This window comes from Primulina tabacum, chromosome 6, assembly GCF_025594145.1.
Source record: "Primulina tabacum isolate GXHZ01 chromosome 6, ASM2559414v2, whole genome shotgun sequence".
Lineage (NCBI taxonomy): Eukaryota > Viridiplantae > Streptophyta > Magnoliopsida > Lamiales > Gesneriaceae > Primulina > Primulina tabacum.
In genome coordinates this window covers 31,848,464-31,863,562 of record NC_134555.1, presented here as the reverse complement: position 1 = coordinate 31,863,562, position 15,099 = coordinate 31,848,464, and the positions used below count along the sequence as shown (strand labels likewise).

General features: G+C 38.1%; 1 protein-coding gene across 1 annotated transcript; it reads right to left on the bottom strand.

Annotated features, from left to right (window-relative positions):
* Positions 1-686: 686 nt before the first annotated feature.
* Positions 687-3,519, bottom strand: LOC142550165 (uncharacterized). Its single transcript, XM_075659404.1, has 4 exons — positions 3,501-3,519; positions 2,218-3,441; positions 1,706-1,833; positions 687-1,142 (listed from the first exon to the last, which is right to left on the bottom strand). Exons 1-4 carry the CDS (start codon positions 3,517-3,519, stop codon positions 687-689), a joined length of 1,827 nt encoding a protein of 608 aa, XP_075515519.1.
* Between the last annotated feature and the right edge of the window lie 11,580 nt (positions 3,520-15,099).

Genomic DNA, 15,099 nt, shown 5'->3' with positions numbered 1-15,099 from the left:
TTCTTCATACCTTCCCACCAGTAATGGGATTTCAAGATATGATACATCTTTCTGATTCCAGGATGAACACTGTGTCGACTACAATGAGCTTCTCGAAGTATAGCTTCTTTTAAGTCTATCAAATTTGGAACCACAAGTCTACCATTATAGCGTAGACATCCATCAGAAGCAACACTGAACTTGTCCGATTGACCTTTCTGAGTCAATTCTTTCAATCTATGAACATGTGGATCAGTTCTCTGTGCTGCTTTGATTTTAGAAACAATCTGTGGTTCAACTTGTATAGATGAAACTATAAAGTAGTCGCCCTTAGACTGATAAGTCCATCCCGAAGTTCCCAAATGCTCATGAACCTTTGAAATAGTCAAAGATGCCAACATTTTAGGCTGAACCTTTCTGCTCAAAGCATCTGCAACTTGATTCATTCGCCCTGGTTGGTACTGAATCTCACAATCAAAGTCCTTAAGTAATTCCAACCATCGACGCTGTCTCATATTCAAGTCGGACTGTGTGAAAAGATACTTCAGACTCTTGTGATCAGAATAAATCACAAACTGTTCTCCGTACAGATAATGACGCGATATCTTCAATGCAAACACAATGGCAGCTAACTCCAAATCATGAACTGGATATCGAGTCTCATGTGGCTTCAACTGACGAGATGCATACGCAATCACTCGTCCATTTTACATCAAAACACAACCCAGTCCATTTAGGGAAGCATCTGTACAGACAACAAATCCACCTGAGCCTGAAGGCAAAGCTAGCACTGGAGATGTGGTCAATTTTTCTTTCAAAGTCCGAAAACTAGACTCACATTCTGCAGTCCATACAAAACGTCGATCTTTCTGTGTCAATTGGGTCATAGGCCTAGCTATTCTAGAAAATCCCTCAATGAAACGCCTGTAGTACCCAGCTAATCCCAAAAAGCTTCGAATCTCAGACACATTGGTTGGTTTAGGCCAATTGATAACAGCTTCAACTTTACTAGGATCAACAGATACTCCTTGTGCAGATATAACATGGCCTAAAAATAAAACTCTGTCCAACCAAAACTCACACTTAGAAAATTTGGCATACAATTGCGCTTCTCGAGTGTTTGGAGAACTAATTTCAAATGTTCTTCGTGTTGTTTCTTTGATCTGGATTAAATCAAGATGTCATCAATAAAGACGATAACAAATTTATCTATGAATTCCCGGAACACACGATTCATTAAATCCATAAAAACCGCTGGAGCATTAGTCAAACCAAACGGCACGACTAGGAATTCATAGTGTCCATAACGTGTCCGAAATGTTGTCTTAGGAACATCTTCCTCTCGGACTCTAAGCTGATGGTATCCGGAATGAAGATCAATCTTGGAATACACAGAACTACCCTGCAACTGATCAAACAAGTCATCAATACGCGGCAAAGGATACTTATTCTTCACAGTAGCCCGGTTTAACTGCCGATAATCGACGCACATTCTCATCGTTCCGTCTTTCTTCTTTACAAACAATATTGGAGCTCCCCAGGGCGACATACTGGGTCTGATATAGCCTTTCTCCAGTAAATCCTTTAGCTGTTCCTTGAGTTCTTTCAACTCTGTTGGAGCTAAACGATATGGTGCTCTAGAAATAGGATTTGTCCCTGGCATTAATTCAATGCTAAGATCTATTTCCCTTTGAGGCGGAAAGCCTGGAATCTCATCAGGAAATACATCTGGAAAATCCTTGACAACGGGAATGTCTGAAACTTTCAATCGTTCTTCCCGTGTTGCATCAAGAGCATAGATCAAAAATCCTTCATTGCCGATTGACAACAACCTGAACATTTCCATTGCAGATACTAATGGAATTCGAGACTGTGAATCATAACCATAAAAATTCCATTTGCTGCCATAATATGGTCTAAATCTGACAACTCCATGGAAACAATCCACAGTGGCTCGATAATTCGTCAACACATCCATACCCAAAATACAGTCAAAATCAGTCATGGCTAATTTGATTAGATTTGTTATCATAATATTACTCTCAAATCTAATCACACAGTTCAAAACTATCTCACGGGACATCAAATATACACCGGAAGGAGTAGCAACTGACACAGTATCCAACAAAGGAATAGTAGCAATCTCATGCTCATCAACAAATGCAGCAGATAAAAATGAATGAGATGCTCCTGTGTCTATCAATATGCGTACAGGATAATCAAAAACATAACAAATACCTGCAATCACTCCTCCTGGTGCATCCTGAGCCTGGTCCTGAGTCAAAGCATGGACTTGGGCTTGCTGTGGCCCTGGAAATGGCTGCTGAATAGGACCTCTGGGAGGTGGGTAACTGGACTGCTGAAATGATGGAGTAAGAGCATATGGTCTAAAGACTGGTCCACGGGGAACTTGACCAAGCTGCTGTGGCTGGAACTGCTGTCTCCCTGCATTAGGACATACCCTGGCGTAATGTCCAACCTGACCACAATTATGACAAGTCCCCTGAACTCCTATACATTGGGAACTAAAATGTCGACCACCACATCGATCACAATGCACAGTGCTAGACGACCCAACAGAACCTCTCCCTCGTGCACTGCCTGAACTGGAAGAGCTGGATTGAGACTTCTTCTTGAATTGCTTTCCTTTTACTTTGTACCTCTGCTGTTTGGGTTGTTGGTATGACTGTACAGGCTGATATGGAGGTAAATCCACTGGCATTGACATACTACTTCCAGATCCCTGAGAAACAGATGATGGACCTGGTTGTGGGTCTCCTCTGAGCAAACTTGCTTCAATTTTCTTCGCCTTTTCCACTGCTTGAATATACGTATTAGGCGATCCAGTCATTACCAAAGTATGAACAGTCCGCTGCAACCCGTGTAGAAAACGTGATAGTTTAGCCTGATCATTCCTGGCAACATGTGGAACATAGGGCAAAAGAGCAGAAAACTGTGAAGCATATTCCACCACTGATTTGTTTCCCTGCACCAACTGATTGAACTCTTCTTCTTTAGCAGCATAATATGATGGTGGTGCATATTCTTGGGTAAAGTGAGCACGAAAAGCATCCCAAGTAATAATTTCACCAGAGTCCTTCATTGCTTCCTCTGTGGCTTCCCACCGGAGTTGTGCTCGGTCTTTAAGTTGGTAGATGGCAAGCTTCAATTTAATATCTTGAGAATACTCCAACAAATTAAATAGATGATTTATACTTTTCAGCCAGCCTGCTGCTTTTTCTCCGCTCTCGTTGCCAAAGAATTTTGGAGGACGTAATTCTTGAAACTGAGAAATTATTAACTGCATTCCTCCAACTTTCTGTGTCAGCTGTTCCACTTCTTGCTCAATCGCTACATGTCTAGCTCCAGGTCTTTCAGGTCGAGGAGGTTCTTGGTTCACTTCTTCTTCAACATTTTGAGCGACTTGTCCTCGAGGTCGACCACGTCTACCTCTAATGATATCTGCAAGTCCTCGAACATTTTGCGCCTCAGATTCTTTCGCTATTTGATTCCTTTTCTACCTCTTCCTCCAGGTGCCATTCTGCAAGACACGAGGATTAAATCCACAGGCAGATAGATAACATGTAAAAGAAAGTTATAGGCAATTTTGAAACTACATACCATGCCTAATCAGCTAGTCGTTCTAACGCATGTAAATTCAAGCAAATCACACCAAATAATTCAAATAAGAGCAAATAGTCAAACACATGCACAATCATGTTATTTGTGTCTAGACTCAAGTGCCCTAGACTCTAATTCGAGCATATCCCAGTTACGCTCTGATACCAACTGTGGGGGCCCGTGCTCCTGATTAATCTTTAATGACAAAACAACCAGGATTTATTAATGTAAACAGCGAAAGCGATTAAAAATTTTCCTTTTGGGCCATTGGAAATTTCGATATGACCTTCCCGTAAGTAGGACATCCCAAAAATTTCCAAACCACACAAACAACATTTATATACTCGAAATAAAGTCATAACATCAATTCACAACCCTATAGCCGCACTGGCCAGGACTAAACACGTATAGAGCCGGCAAGGCTCGATCACACATCTATCAATACAAAACATCGTAAAAATAACAGTACAGCTACACGGGGCATCTCCTCGGTAAATGTATAACTCCATAATATAGTATATATATATATCTGGGAACTCTCAACCATGACTCGACGATTGGGCACCACTACCTGACGCTCCACCAGACGCGTCAAATCCTCCTGGATAACCTGCTATGGCATCAAAAACAACCACAGCATAAAAAGAAACGAGGGGTCGGGCCCCAGTACGACGAACCAGTAATATTACGACAAATATAACTGACATGAAATAAAATCAAGTAAAATACAATGAAATGCAATGCAATGCGTGTCGGTAACAACAAAATAATGGATACCAAAGCGGAGTCCAAATGAAACGCATCAGCAACAGTAACAGTGGCCACCCGTGCCAGGACTGCAGCAACGTAATATCATGCCGCCGCTCATCCATGCACGTAGCATCGAGGGTACGGGAGCGACCCGCTCAGTCCTCATGCAAGTCATCAGAAGTGCTTATCCTACCCACCCACTCCATCGATGACGCAACAACTCGATAGATCAATATCAATAGCAATCAAAGGAGTCAAGGCTCGAAATGCTATGCACTAATAGTATCAACTCAAATAAATGCATGAATGCAATCACGTATTCACAGAAGCACATAAGGCACGCCACAACTCATTACAAAGTACTTAACGTCATTTCACATCATATAGACGTCATAATAAAACAGTTCATGCGTACCTCAACTGACTTTAATTTACCACAAAATATCTTAAATCCTCAAGAAAGTTCGGTAAATGCTAACTCAGACAAATAACCTGAATATTAATTTAAATGGTCTTATCATCATATAAAAATTCTAGAACCATTTAAATTCACTAAAAATCCAATTTCAACAATTTAGGCATTTTAAATTCCTAAAATTCCAATATTCGACTAAATGCCTAAAATCAATTATTTCTATTTTATCGTCGCGAAATATTCTTTTTAGCTTTAAATGACGCTAAACTAATATTTAAGTGACTGCGATAAATGCTAGGTTCACCAGATTATACCCCCAACTCGCACAATTCCGGAACCTACAACAATAACCCAATAATTAATCAATAATGATACATTAATTGAGTCGAAATTGAATTAACTTCACGTAGGCAACAATTCGCACCGAGGTAGCTTGTAATCCGAACAACAGTGGCTGAAACCGAGCCTCAACGAAAGCTAACCGGCAACCAGCGGCAAACTCGCCGGAGAAGATGACCGGAATTACGCAGAAAACAGAGGGTTCTCGAAAATTTGCAAAAGTGGCATCAAAAGAAAGCTTATGACATAAGGAAAAAAACCCTGAATCAATTTTTAGTTTTGAGCGGCGGAAGACGACGAATTTAGCGGTGAAAGAGGCGGCGTTTTTCGTCAGGTTTTCGGAAATCACGATTTCACCTAGCAAGAGTGGTATCAATGGATAGCTCTCGTCGAGAGGATTTCGAATATGTATTTACTTAAATTTTTTGGGCGATCGGTGTGGCCACAATCGACGGTCAAAGCTTCGAAATTTAAAAACAAATAAAACGCAGATCTCGGTCGGGAAGATGAAGACGAGGAGAGAGAAAAGAATTTTACGTTTATCCTTTTTTTTTAACTTAATCTTTAACTTTGGGCTGGGCTTGGGGTTCACTTGGGATGGGCTCTAACATAATCATTATTATATATGTACTAGCTAGTTTGTTTGAGATTTCGTATCTTGTTTTGAATATTCAAACCTTTTGTTTTGGTATGATGAAAAATAATGACTTTTATTAACTTGACGTGTGGATTAGACTTAATCTTGCACTAGATTTGTTATAAAAATTTGATTTATCATTTTTGTGAATGAAATTGATTAATTTTTTTATAAATCAGATTTTAACGGCCTGAAAATCTACATTGCAGATAAGAATATCAATAGCGTACGTTGGCATGCTTCGGATAATAACATTAACATTTTGAAATTGTACGTTGTTGATGTTTTTGTCTACGACGTGCGGCGTACTATCAATTCCACTATACCCCGTGTCCGGCGTTCTGTCGATTCCATTGTCCGCGGTGTGCAGCACGTTGTTGATGTTATTATCCACGAAATGCGGAGTACGCTGTCGATTCTTTTATCAACGACGTGCAATGCTCGCTATTGAAGCTATTTTCCACACGTGCATTGCACGCTGTCAATATATATGGAATTCAAGAGCTTTTAATTGTGTAACATACAAAGCATGCTTTGGAAATTCGATTTGCATGATGCGAAAGATCATTTTTGTTATTGTGGCGCGGTACTATTACAAGACTTGATCTTTTAACATATATAAATTATAGTCTAAGTTGTGTAGTGATAAATGATATCTATTCGAGCAACAATAATTATTGCTCAAATATTTTCCACCCAATCATCTCGTCAATTTGCAAATGACGAAAATCGAATTTGTGATATTTACTAATGTCAATTCTAAGATGAAGATTCAGTCATTTAAGCAATTAGAGTTTATATTAGGGGATAAAAAGAAATTTTCGATAGGATGTTATATATTGTTTCAATCAAATGTTTTTTCAAGGTATATATATTGGGATATAAACGAGTTGAGTTTAACCTACCCGAACAGTATCAAGCTCGAGCTCGATTTGAGCTTTTATCATGAGGCTCAAGCTCGGCTTGTTTTCAAATTATTAAGCTCGTGAATAACTCAAACTCGTTAGTAATATCTTGTTTATTGTGTTTAACGAGTTCGACTTGAGCTCGGCACATTTCTGGGCTCGTTAAATCTTATTTCGAGTTTGTATTCAAGCTCGTCTAGCATTCTTAGCCAAAATGTCAACTAAGATATGTGAATTTAAGGGGGGTAGACTTCTCATTTTATATTATTTCAATATTTTCTCTTTTACTCAAATATCGATGTAGGGCAATGCAAGTTGCCTTACAATTCTCGAGTTATTGTACACTCTCAACCCAACAAACTAGTCGAGCTCTGGCTCGAGCTTGAGCCACATAAATAAGCTGAGATCAAGCTCGCGAATAGGATCGCTAGCTTACGAGTTGAATATCATTCAACTCGAACATTTTCAAGGCTGAAATCGAGCTCGATGTCGATTCAATAAGCTTAACAAATGATCTCGAATGAGAAGTATGAATGAACCGATCCCACACCAAAGTGTGCTCACACCATAATGAGAGGTAAAAAAGATTTGATAGATACTATTCATATAAAAAATGTGCATCTTCTTTTCGGTAGCTAATCACATAAGAATTTCAAAGTTAAACATGCTTGACTTGGGGCAATTCTAAGATATATGACCTCCCGTAAAGTTTTCTATAGTACGTGTGAGTGAGGACATAAGAACACTGGAAAGAATTGTCTTGGTATAGTGGGGAAAATCGTCGAATCTGGGGGTATTACAATTGATATCAGAGCTTGACTTCTCCTCGTACGATGTAATTGTAACATCCGATCTTCCCAACAAATGATTAACTCATACTATATTATTTTATTAATGTCTTGATGTATTTCATTGATATTCCTTACCTTAGTCTCCTATGCATTGTGACTACAAGTAACTATGAATAGGTCATGTTTTCATTTATATGATATGTGTAAGTTGGAGTATGATTCTTGAAGGATCGTGTGCTGGGCACTTTGAGGTGCTTCAAACACAATATTCTCCAAGAGCTGCAATAGCTCGTGTTCTAAGAATGTTTACACCGATGAATTAAATCGAGTTTGATTTTAAAATCAAGCGAAAAACACTCGAAATAATCTTTCGTTAAGAAATACTGATATTGTTACGTCCAAAAAATCAATCCACGTAAACCGCATGTATGCAAAATTATTTGAATTGCTTAATTGTTTTATTTAATTGTTTTTAAATGCTTGCATGATATTTATTATATGATTAAATATATGATTGCACGATTAAATGATTACGTGACATGTTTGAATGAAATTAAGGATTTTACCCGAATATTCGATAATGGGCAGGGGAAATAAGACCGAGGACGATCAAGACAAGAATAATTATTTTTCATCAATTAATGGCAAGACTTCATAATATGATTTAAAAATGATTTAATTTTCCTAAAAATATTGGAGTTGGAATTATTTTACGAGTCGAGCTCGATTTTTCCCAGGAAGCCGGTTTTAAACAAACAAGGAGTTTTAAAAGATCAAAAATATTATTTTATGGAAACTTATTTTATAAACTTTTATTATCTAATTAATTAAGTTTTATTGGGCCCAATTTAATTAATTTAAGTAGGTCTAATTATCCTTAATCATGCAAGTCCAAAACCAAAGTTTATTTAACTTGTTAATTAATTACAAATAAGTATCCTAGGCTTTCATAAACACCATAATTTATCCTTCAATCAGCCTAATTCACCAAGCACATACCTACATCAATTTCAAAAATATTGGGGAGAAGAAAAGCTTGTGTTCTTCGTCGTCTGGTCGTCCAACGTCTCACCCTCGCCGAAGATCGTATATTCGAGCGTTATAAACGCAAAGGCACGTTTCCTAAATTTTTTTTAACATCATACAAATCATATTATGCATGATTTAATTGTTTATGTGTGAAAAAAATAGGTGTTTGAATATTTTTTACGGTAGAAGGTTTATTTTCAAAAAAAACGATGTTTTTACTCTTTTATGAAAAACGTTTTTGAATCCAAAGAGTACGCTGCCAAAACATGATAAAATATGAGCAAAACATGTCAATTTTAACAAGAAAAGCATGCTCGAACCGAAGGGAAAAATTCAGAATAGGAGCCATGAGTTGGTATCAGAGAGAACCCATTACGGGTAAAAGCCCCAGAGGGAACCCACTTGTGGGAAAAAGCCCTCGAGGGAACCCGTCTATGGGAAAAGGCACCCGAGGGAACCCCGACGATCGTATTTCCATGGTGGAGCCTAGTGCACACCCCCATGGGCCATGTGGAGCTAAGACTGCAGTCGACCAAAGGATAAAAGCTAGTCACTTTCAAGGATTAAACTTGTGGTGCCCCAAACCTCGCCACGTAATCATACAACATGTGACGTCATATGCATAAAATTTTCTTTTCAACGACGTAAAAATATATTGCATATACGACAAAATAGTGCAATCACCACAATATCTACGTTAGTGTAGCAGAAACAGTATAATAAATACACACATACAAGTTATACTGTCTATATCTACTATTATCCACAGGACTGTTTGACTAGGCACACCTAGTCTTTCACCACTATCCTGTCTCACGGCATAGTCATGTAACCTGTCCAATAGAAACAGCCCCCAAAAGGTGAGCATACACAACAATCCTCATCGCAATACATAACAATTATATTAACAACAACATAAGATATAACTGAAATCGTAACAGAAATACCCCTTTGCCGTTTCTGTACAATCAACCATCAACAACCTCAACAACATCACACTGCAACAATAACATCGACGATACGTCGCACCCCAACTCTGGCGACATCAATATCATTGAATGAACAACAGCATCAATGATACGTCGCACCCCAACTCCGGCGACAACAATATCGTTGAACGAACAACATCAACGTGACGTCTCCCAACAACGACAGTCAATATCAACAATAATAAAAAACAACAGATATAATATCAAATCACCCAATTCCAGAGATTTATCATCGTACAACGCAATAGTATTCATCAATACTAAACAATAACAACATATGCTCATACGTCAACACGTACCTGATAATCGAGTATATATATCAAATCTGGCTACTTCTTTGATCCTGAGGCTTGTGATGTATCTAAATAATTCAACAATAATTATCAGATCATTGCCACCGTATCAACACAGTCATACCAGCCTCAATATATAACATCAAATAGCCCAACAACAATTAAGTCAACAAAAATATAAAACTCGGTTATACGTCTTCATCGTTCAATAATTAATATTTCGGTGTATTTAATTCACAATATTACCATCAAATACACCCTAATTAATTAACTTCAAATAATAGGCTATTTTACAACATCCGTCAAATTACGAAAACTTTATATCAACGTATAGCCTATACTTCGTAGACTCCGAATATATAATAAGAATTAATAACAACTGATAAACAACTCCCCAGTCTGAATTCAACGATTAAAAATCCCTACTTATAATAAATTGGGAATAATTCAAAATAACACCACTATAATCTTCTCTACTTCGTTAAAATCATACATTATTTAACAATCTTCAATTTCATTATGATTTAACAATTTATCAGATTTATTCCAAAAATCGACGAATTTCAAACATCACCAAAAATATAAAATTTATACCTCAAATCGAAGATCTCGTGTCAACGATTCCAGAACTGAAGTCGGTTCGTCGATTAGATAAATCGATAAGTCGCACGATCGAAAAGAAAATTGAAATGCTATTTCTCCTCCTCTGTCTCACCTCTCTGTGAAATGATTTCTGATGCGGTGAAATTGAATTGCAGTTCAACTCCACCGCCTCACTTTTCAAATTTCTTTTTTTTTTTAATATTATATTATATTATATTAATATAATATAATATATAATATTTAACATTTTAACACCGGTATATCTCTTTGGACCAGTCAAACGATCAAATTTATCAAAATTCAAAACATAAAACTTCTACATCTTTGAGTTCTATACGTTATATCCAAATTTCAAATCATTTGGACTTCATATGATCAAAATATGTCATATTTCACGTTTTAAAAATCATTAATTATTTAGTAATATCACATTACTAAATAAACAAATTGTGATATTTACTTCATGGATTACATTTCTACCCCCCTTAGATGAATTTCGACCCTGAAATTAATCAACAACAGTAATAACATGCATAAATAAAGATACGTCATATCATCAGGAAAAAGTAGGGGTAGAGCTCCCTCATATGCCGCTCTGTCTCCCAAGTGGCCTCTTCGACACCGCTATGCTCCCACTGAACCTTCATAATCGGTATAAGCTTACTACGAAGCTTCCGTTCAGATCGATCCAAAATACAAACCGGTCTCTCAACATAAGACACATCAGGATCTAACTGAACCTCAGAAATATCCAACACATGTGAAGGATCCGGCTCATACTTCCGCAACATCGACACATGAAACACTTCATGAATACCAGATAAAGATGGAGGTAGAGCCAATCGGTAAGCCAAAGTGCCTATCCACTGCAATATCTCATATGGACCAACATACCTCGGTGCCAACTTTCCTTTCATACCAAATCGCACTGTGCCACGAAAAGGAGAAACTTTCAAAAATACTCGATCGCCCTACTGAAACTCTAAGGGTCTTCGTCTTTTATTGGCATAAGCGACCTGTCTATCTTGAGCTGATTTCAATCGCTGCTGTATCAACTTTACTTTCTACTCCATCTCAAGAATAATCTCAGGACCGGTAACTGTAGCTCGATCAACATCATCCCAGTATAAAAGAGATCTACAATGCCTCCCATACAATGCCTCAAATGGAGTCATCTGAATACTACTTTGATAACTATTGTTATATGCAAACTCCACCAATGGAATAGATGACTGCCAAATAGATTTAAAATCCATAAAATAAGCACACAACATATCCTCCAGCGTCTAAATAGTACGCTCGGTCTGACCATCTGTCTGAGGATGATAAGTTGTACTCAATCTCAACTCTGTCCCCATCGCAGTCTGCAATCCTTCCCAAAAATGATAAGTAAATCGAGGATCTCTATCAGATATAATCGACACTGGAATCCCATGCAAACGTACGATCTCTCGTATATACAACTGTGCCATCGTCAAGTACGTACTACTCATGCTATAGGGTATAAAATGTGCAACTTTCGTCAATCGATCAACAATCACACAAATAGCATCAATAGTTCCAGTGTTTCTTGGAAAATGAGTCACAAAATCCATCGATATGTGCTCCCATTTCCAAGTCGGTACTTCAATTCACCTCCTGGCCTTCTTCTCTCAGCTTTGATCTGTTGACAATTAAGACATCGACATACAAAATCAATCACATAACGTTTCATTCCCTTCCACCAAAACTAAGAGCATAGATCCTTGAACATCTTCTTGCCACCAGGGTGGATAGAACATCGACTACAATGTGCACGCCGCAACAAGCCCTGACGCAACTCACATGCATTCGGAACTACCCATCTATCATTCATCCTCAAACTGCCATCATCAGCCCTCGTCACTGCATCCTCAAATGATACCGGGTTATTTGACTGCACACGATCAAATAACTCTAACTTCAACCCTCTCAAGAAATGCCTCATCTTAGCATGAACATTCGTAACAAACTGTGGCACATATTTCAAAAATGCAATATCGAGTCTCATACTCAGCAACAGACATACTACCCTGTCTCTAATCCTCAAATTCTCGTTCTTTCCTTTGTCTTGCTGCTATTGAAAAATATTTATCAAGAAAATGAGATCGAAACATATCCCAATCAACAGTACGACCCTGTGCTCTCAATCCGGCCTCAGTCGTCTGCCACCACAATAATACATTCCTCGAAAGCTGAAATGTAGCCAATCGTAACCAAGCAGACCTAGCACACGGAGCAGTCACAAATATCTACTCTATCCTCTCAATCTATTCCTCTGCTCGCTCGCCAGTCTCAGAGCTGTCAAATCTCGGCGGAAGATAACTGATAAACTGTGCTAAAGTCAACTCACCAGGCAATAAAGGTTGTTGATCTGCAGGTGCCTGTCCCATAGGAGGAGGTGGCAATGGATTCATCAATCCAAAACCACTGTCAACCTCGTCTGTTTTCTCGTGTGGATGTACATGTTCTCTAGCTGATATCACTGGAAATCAAATTTGAAACGTCTGCTTATTCGTTTTATTAAAAGTACTAGAAATTTCCTTTTTCAAACCTCACATAGCATTCGGCCGAATCATAAAATATTTTGGAACCATTTTAAAAGTAAAACAACCAACTACTTTACCAAATCTAAAAATAACATTTGAAAAGTATAGCCTATACTATAACATCTCAAAAACTACTCATAAATAATTAAAAGTCATAAAAATATCTTTAACGTAACTTAAAATCATAAATCATAACTAGTGCAGAAAACTAGCGTCGGTCATCGGGTTATGTGCACCTTCAGTCCAGTCAGATCAACCATCAAGACCTCCATTACCATATTATCATAATCACCTGCATCAATCACACCTAGTGAGTCTAAAGACTCAACACATCCTATCCTTGATAACAAGTAATACGTAATACAGTTAACATACAACAGTGAAAAATACTTGTACTTAAAATATCATTTTCATGAAGATGCATAAACTTAAACTTAGACATTTTCGTAAAAAGTTTCATGATGCATAAAAGCATTTTCATAAAAACATTTTTATATAAATATATTCATATTAACATGTTCATATTCATATTCGTGTCCATATTCATATTCATATTCATGTTCATGTTTGTTGAATTCAGATCGTGATTGTGACTCGTATTCTTGATCGTATTGGGCGATGGATCCATCTAAAGAAAACCACAGTACTGGGCGGCGGGGACACCAGCGACACTCTCACCAGTCAACTGGGCCTTGGCCAATGTATTAACATATTCGTATTCGTATCACGTATTCGTATCCGTATCCAAAGAAACATGATCGTCGGGCTCCTACTGGGATCATAACCCTCACGATATTTCCAACATGTAGTAGTCACAATCCCTTCACGTCCTTCAATATGTTATCATCACTTAATAAAAACATACATAATATCATTTTTCTTTTGGAACCAAGCATGCAACATGTCTTTTAAATGCCCATATTTAAATCATAAAAATCATAGACATTTAAAAATCATATTTCAACATGTAAAAATTCATAAACATGTTACATAAACATATTAGCATATAAAACAGCAAATAGGGCACTTCCATGATGTTTACTAATTTTCCGGTGTAAAAAGACCGTTTTATTTTACTCCTGGATGTGATATTTTACGTTTTTGACATTTTCTTAATTCCGTTGACTCTAACATGTTCCAAATAATTATTTAAGCCTACATGAATTTTCTCATATTTTTATTTAGCCTAAATCGAGGACTTTTAACTTAATCGTTAAATATAACGTATTAATGCGTTTTAAACTCGAATTAAACCAAACCTTAATATAAAATTCCCAAATTAAAAACTAAGGCTTTTAATAATTATTTAAGCTTAAACCTAATCTTCCATAATTTTATAAAGCTTAAAACTAGGCGTTTCAATTAACTCGTTAATTAGCGTTTCGTGCGGCGATTAAATCCCGAATAAATCCAAAACTCATTATTTTGATCCCAAATTTTAAAAATAGCATTTTTAAGATTTATTCTACCCTTCCAAGTCATGAGCCACACCCGTGGACCCATGGATTCAATTTTAGCTTTATTAAATTCGAAATTGACACCTTATCAAACACACCGAGCCATCTCCTATTTTACTCGAGCCATGCCCGAGCCACCATGAGCCAAAACTTATCCATCCCACCTATGGACTCTACTGACCAAGCCCAGATAGTAAAACCAGCCCTGGCCGGCTCAAAAGCTTCTGGAACTCGACCCATATTTCTGCACGTTTGAGTGTGTGTGCTTCCTTGTAGGTCTAGGACTCTTAACCCAACTAGGACTCTCCCAGCCGAGCCACCCCCAAGCCCATCCCTGACCAGCCCTTCTAGTCACCCCCCTGGACCCTTAGAACCCATAGGACCTGACCCTAAGTTCCAAAACCGAACCCACCAACCAGCAATACAAACTGGCCGAGAAACCCCTTTAGTACGTTTTTGCTGCTAGGGTCCAAACCACCGCGGCAAACCTTGAACCAGACCCTCAATCACCATCTTAGGACCCTAATAACCTAACCTAGCCCAGCCCAGACCCCCTGGCCGAGCCCCTCTCTTCCCTGCACCAGCAGCAAACCTGCGCTGCTTCTCTTGTAACTTACGGGTTGGAGTCCTAGCTTGCTAGGAATCCTTCCCAGCCTCTTGTCTCGAGTCCTAGCGTGGCTAGGACTGTTCCCTTGTCCCTCCCACGGCCCTGGCTTGCCCTCGA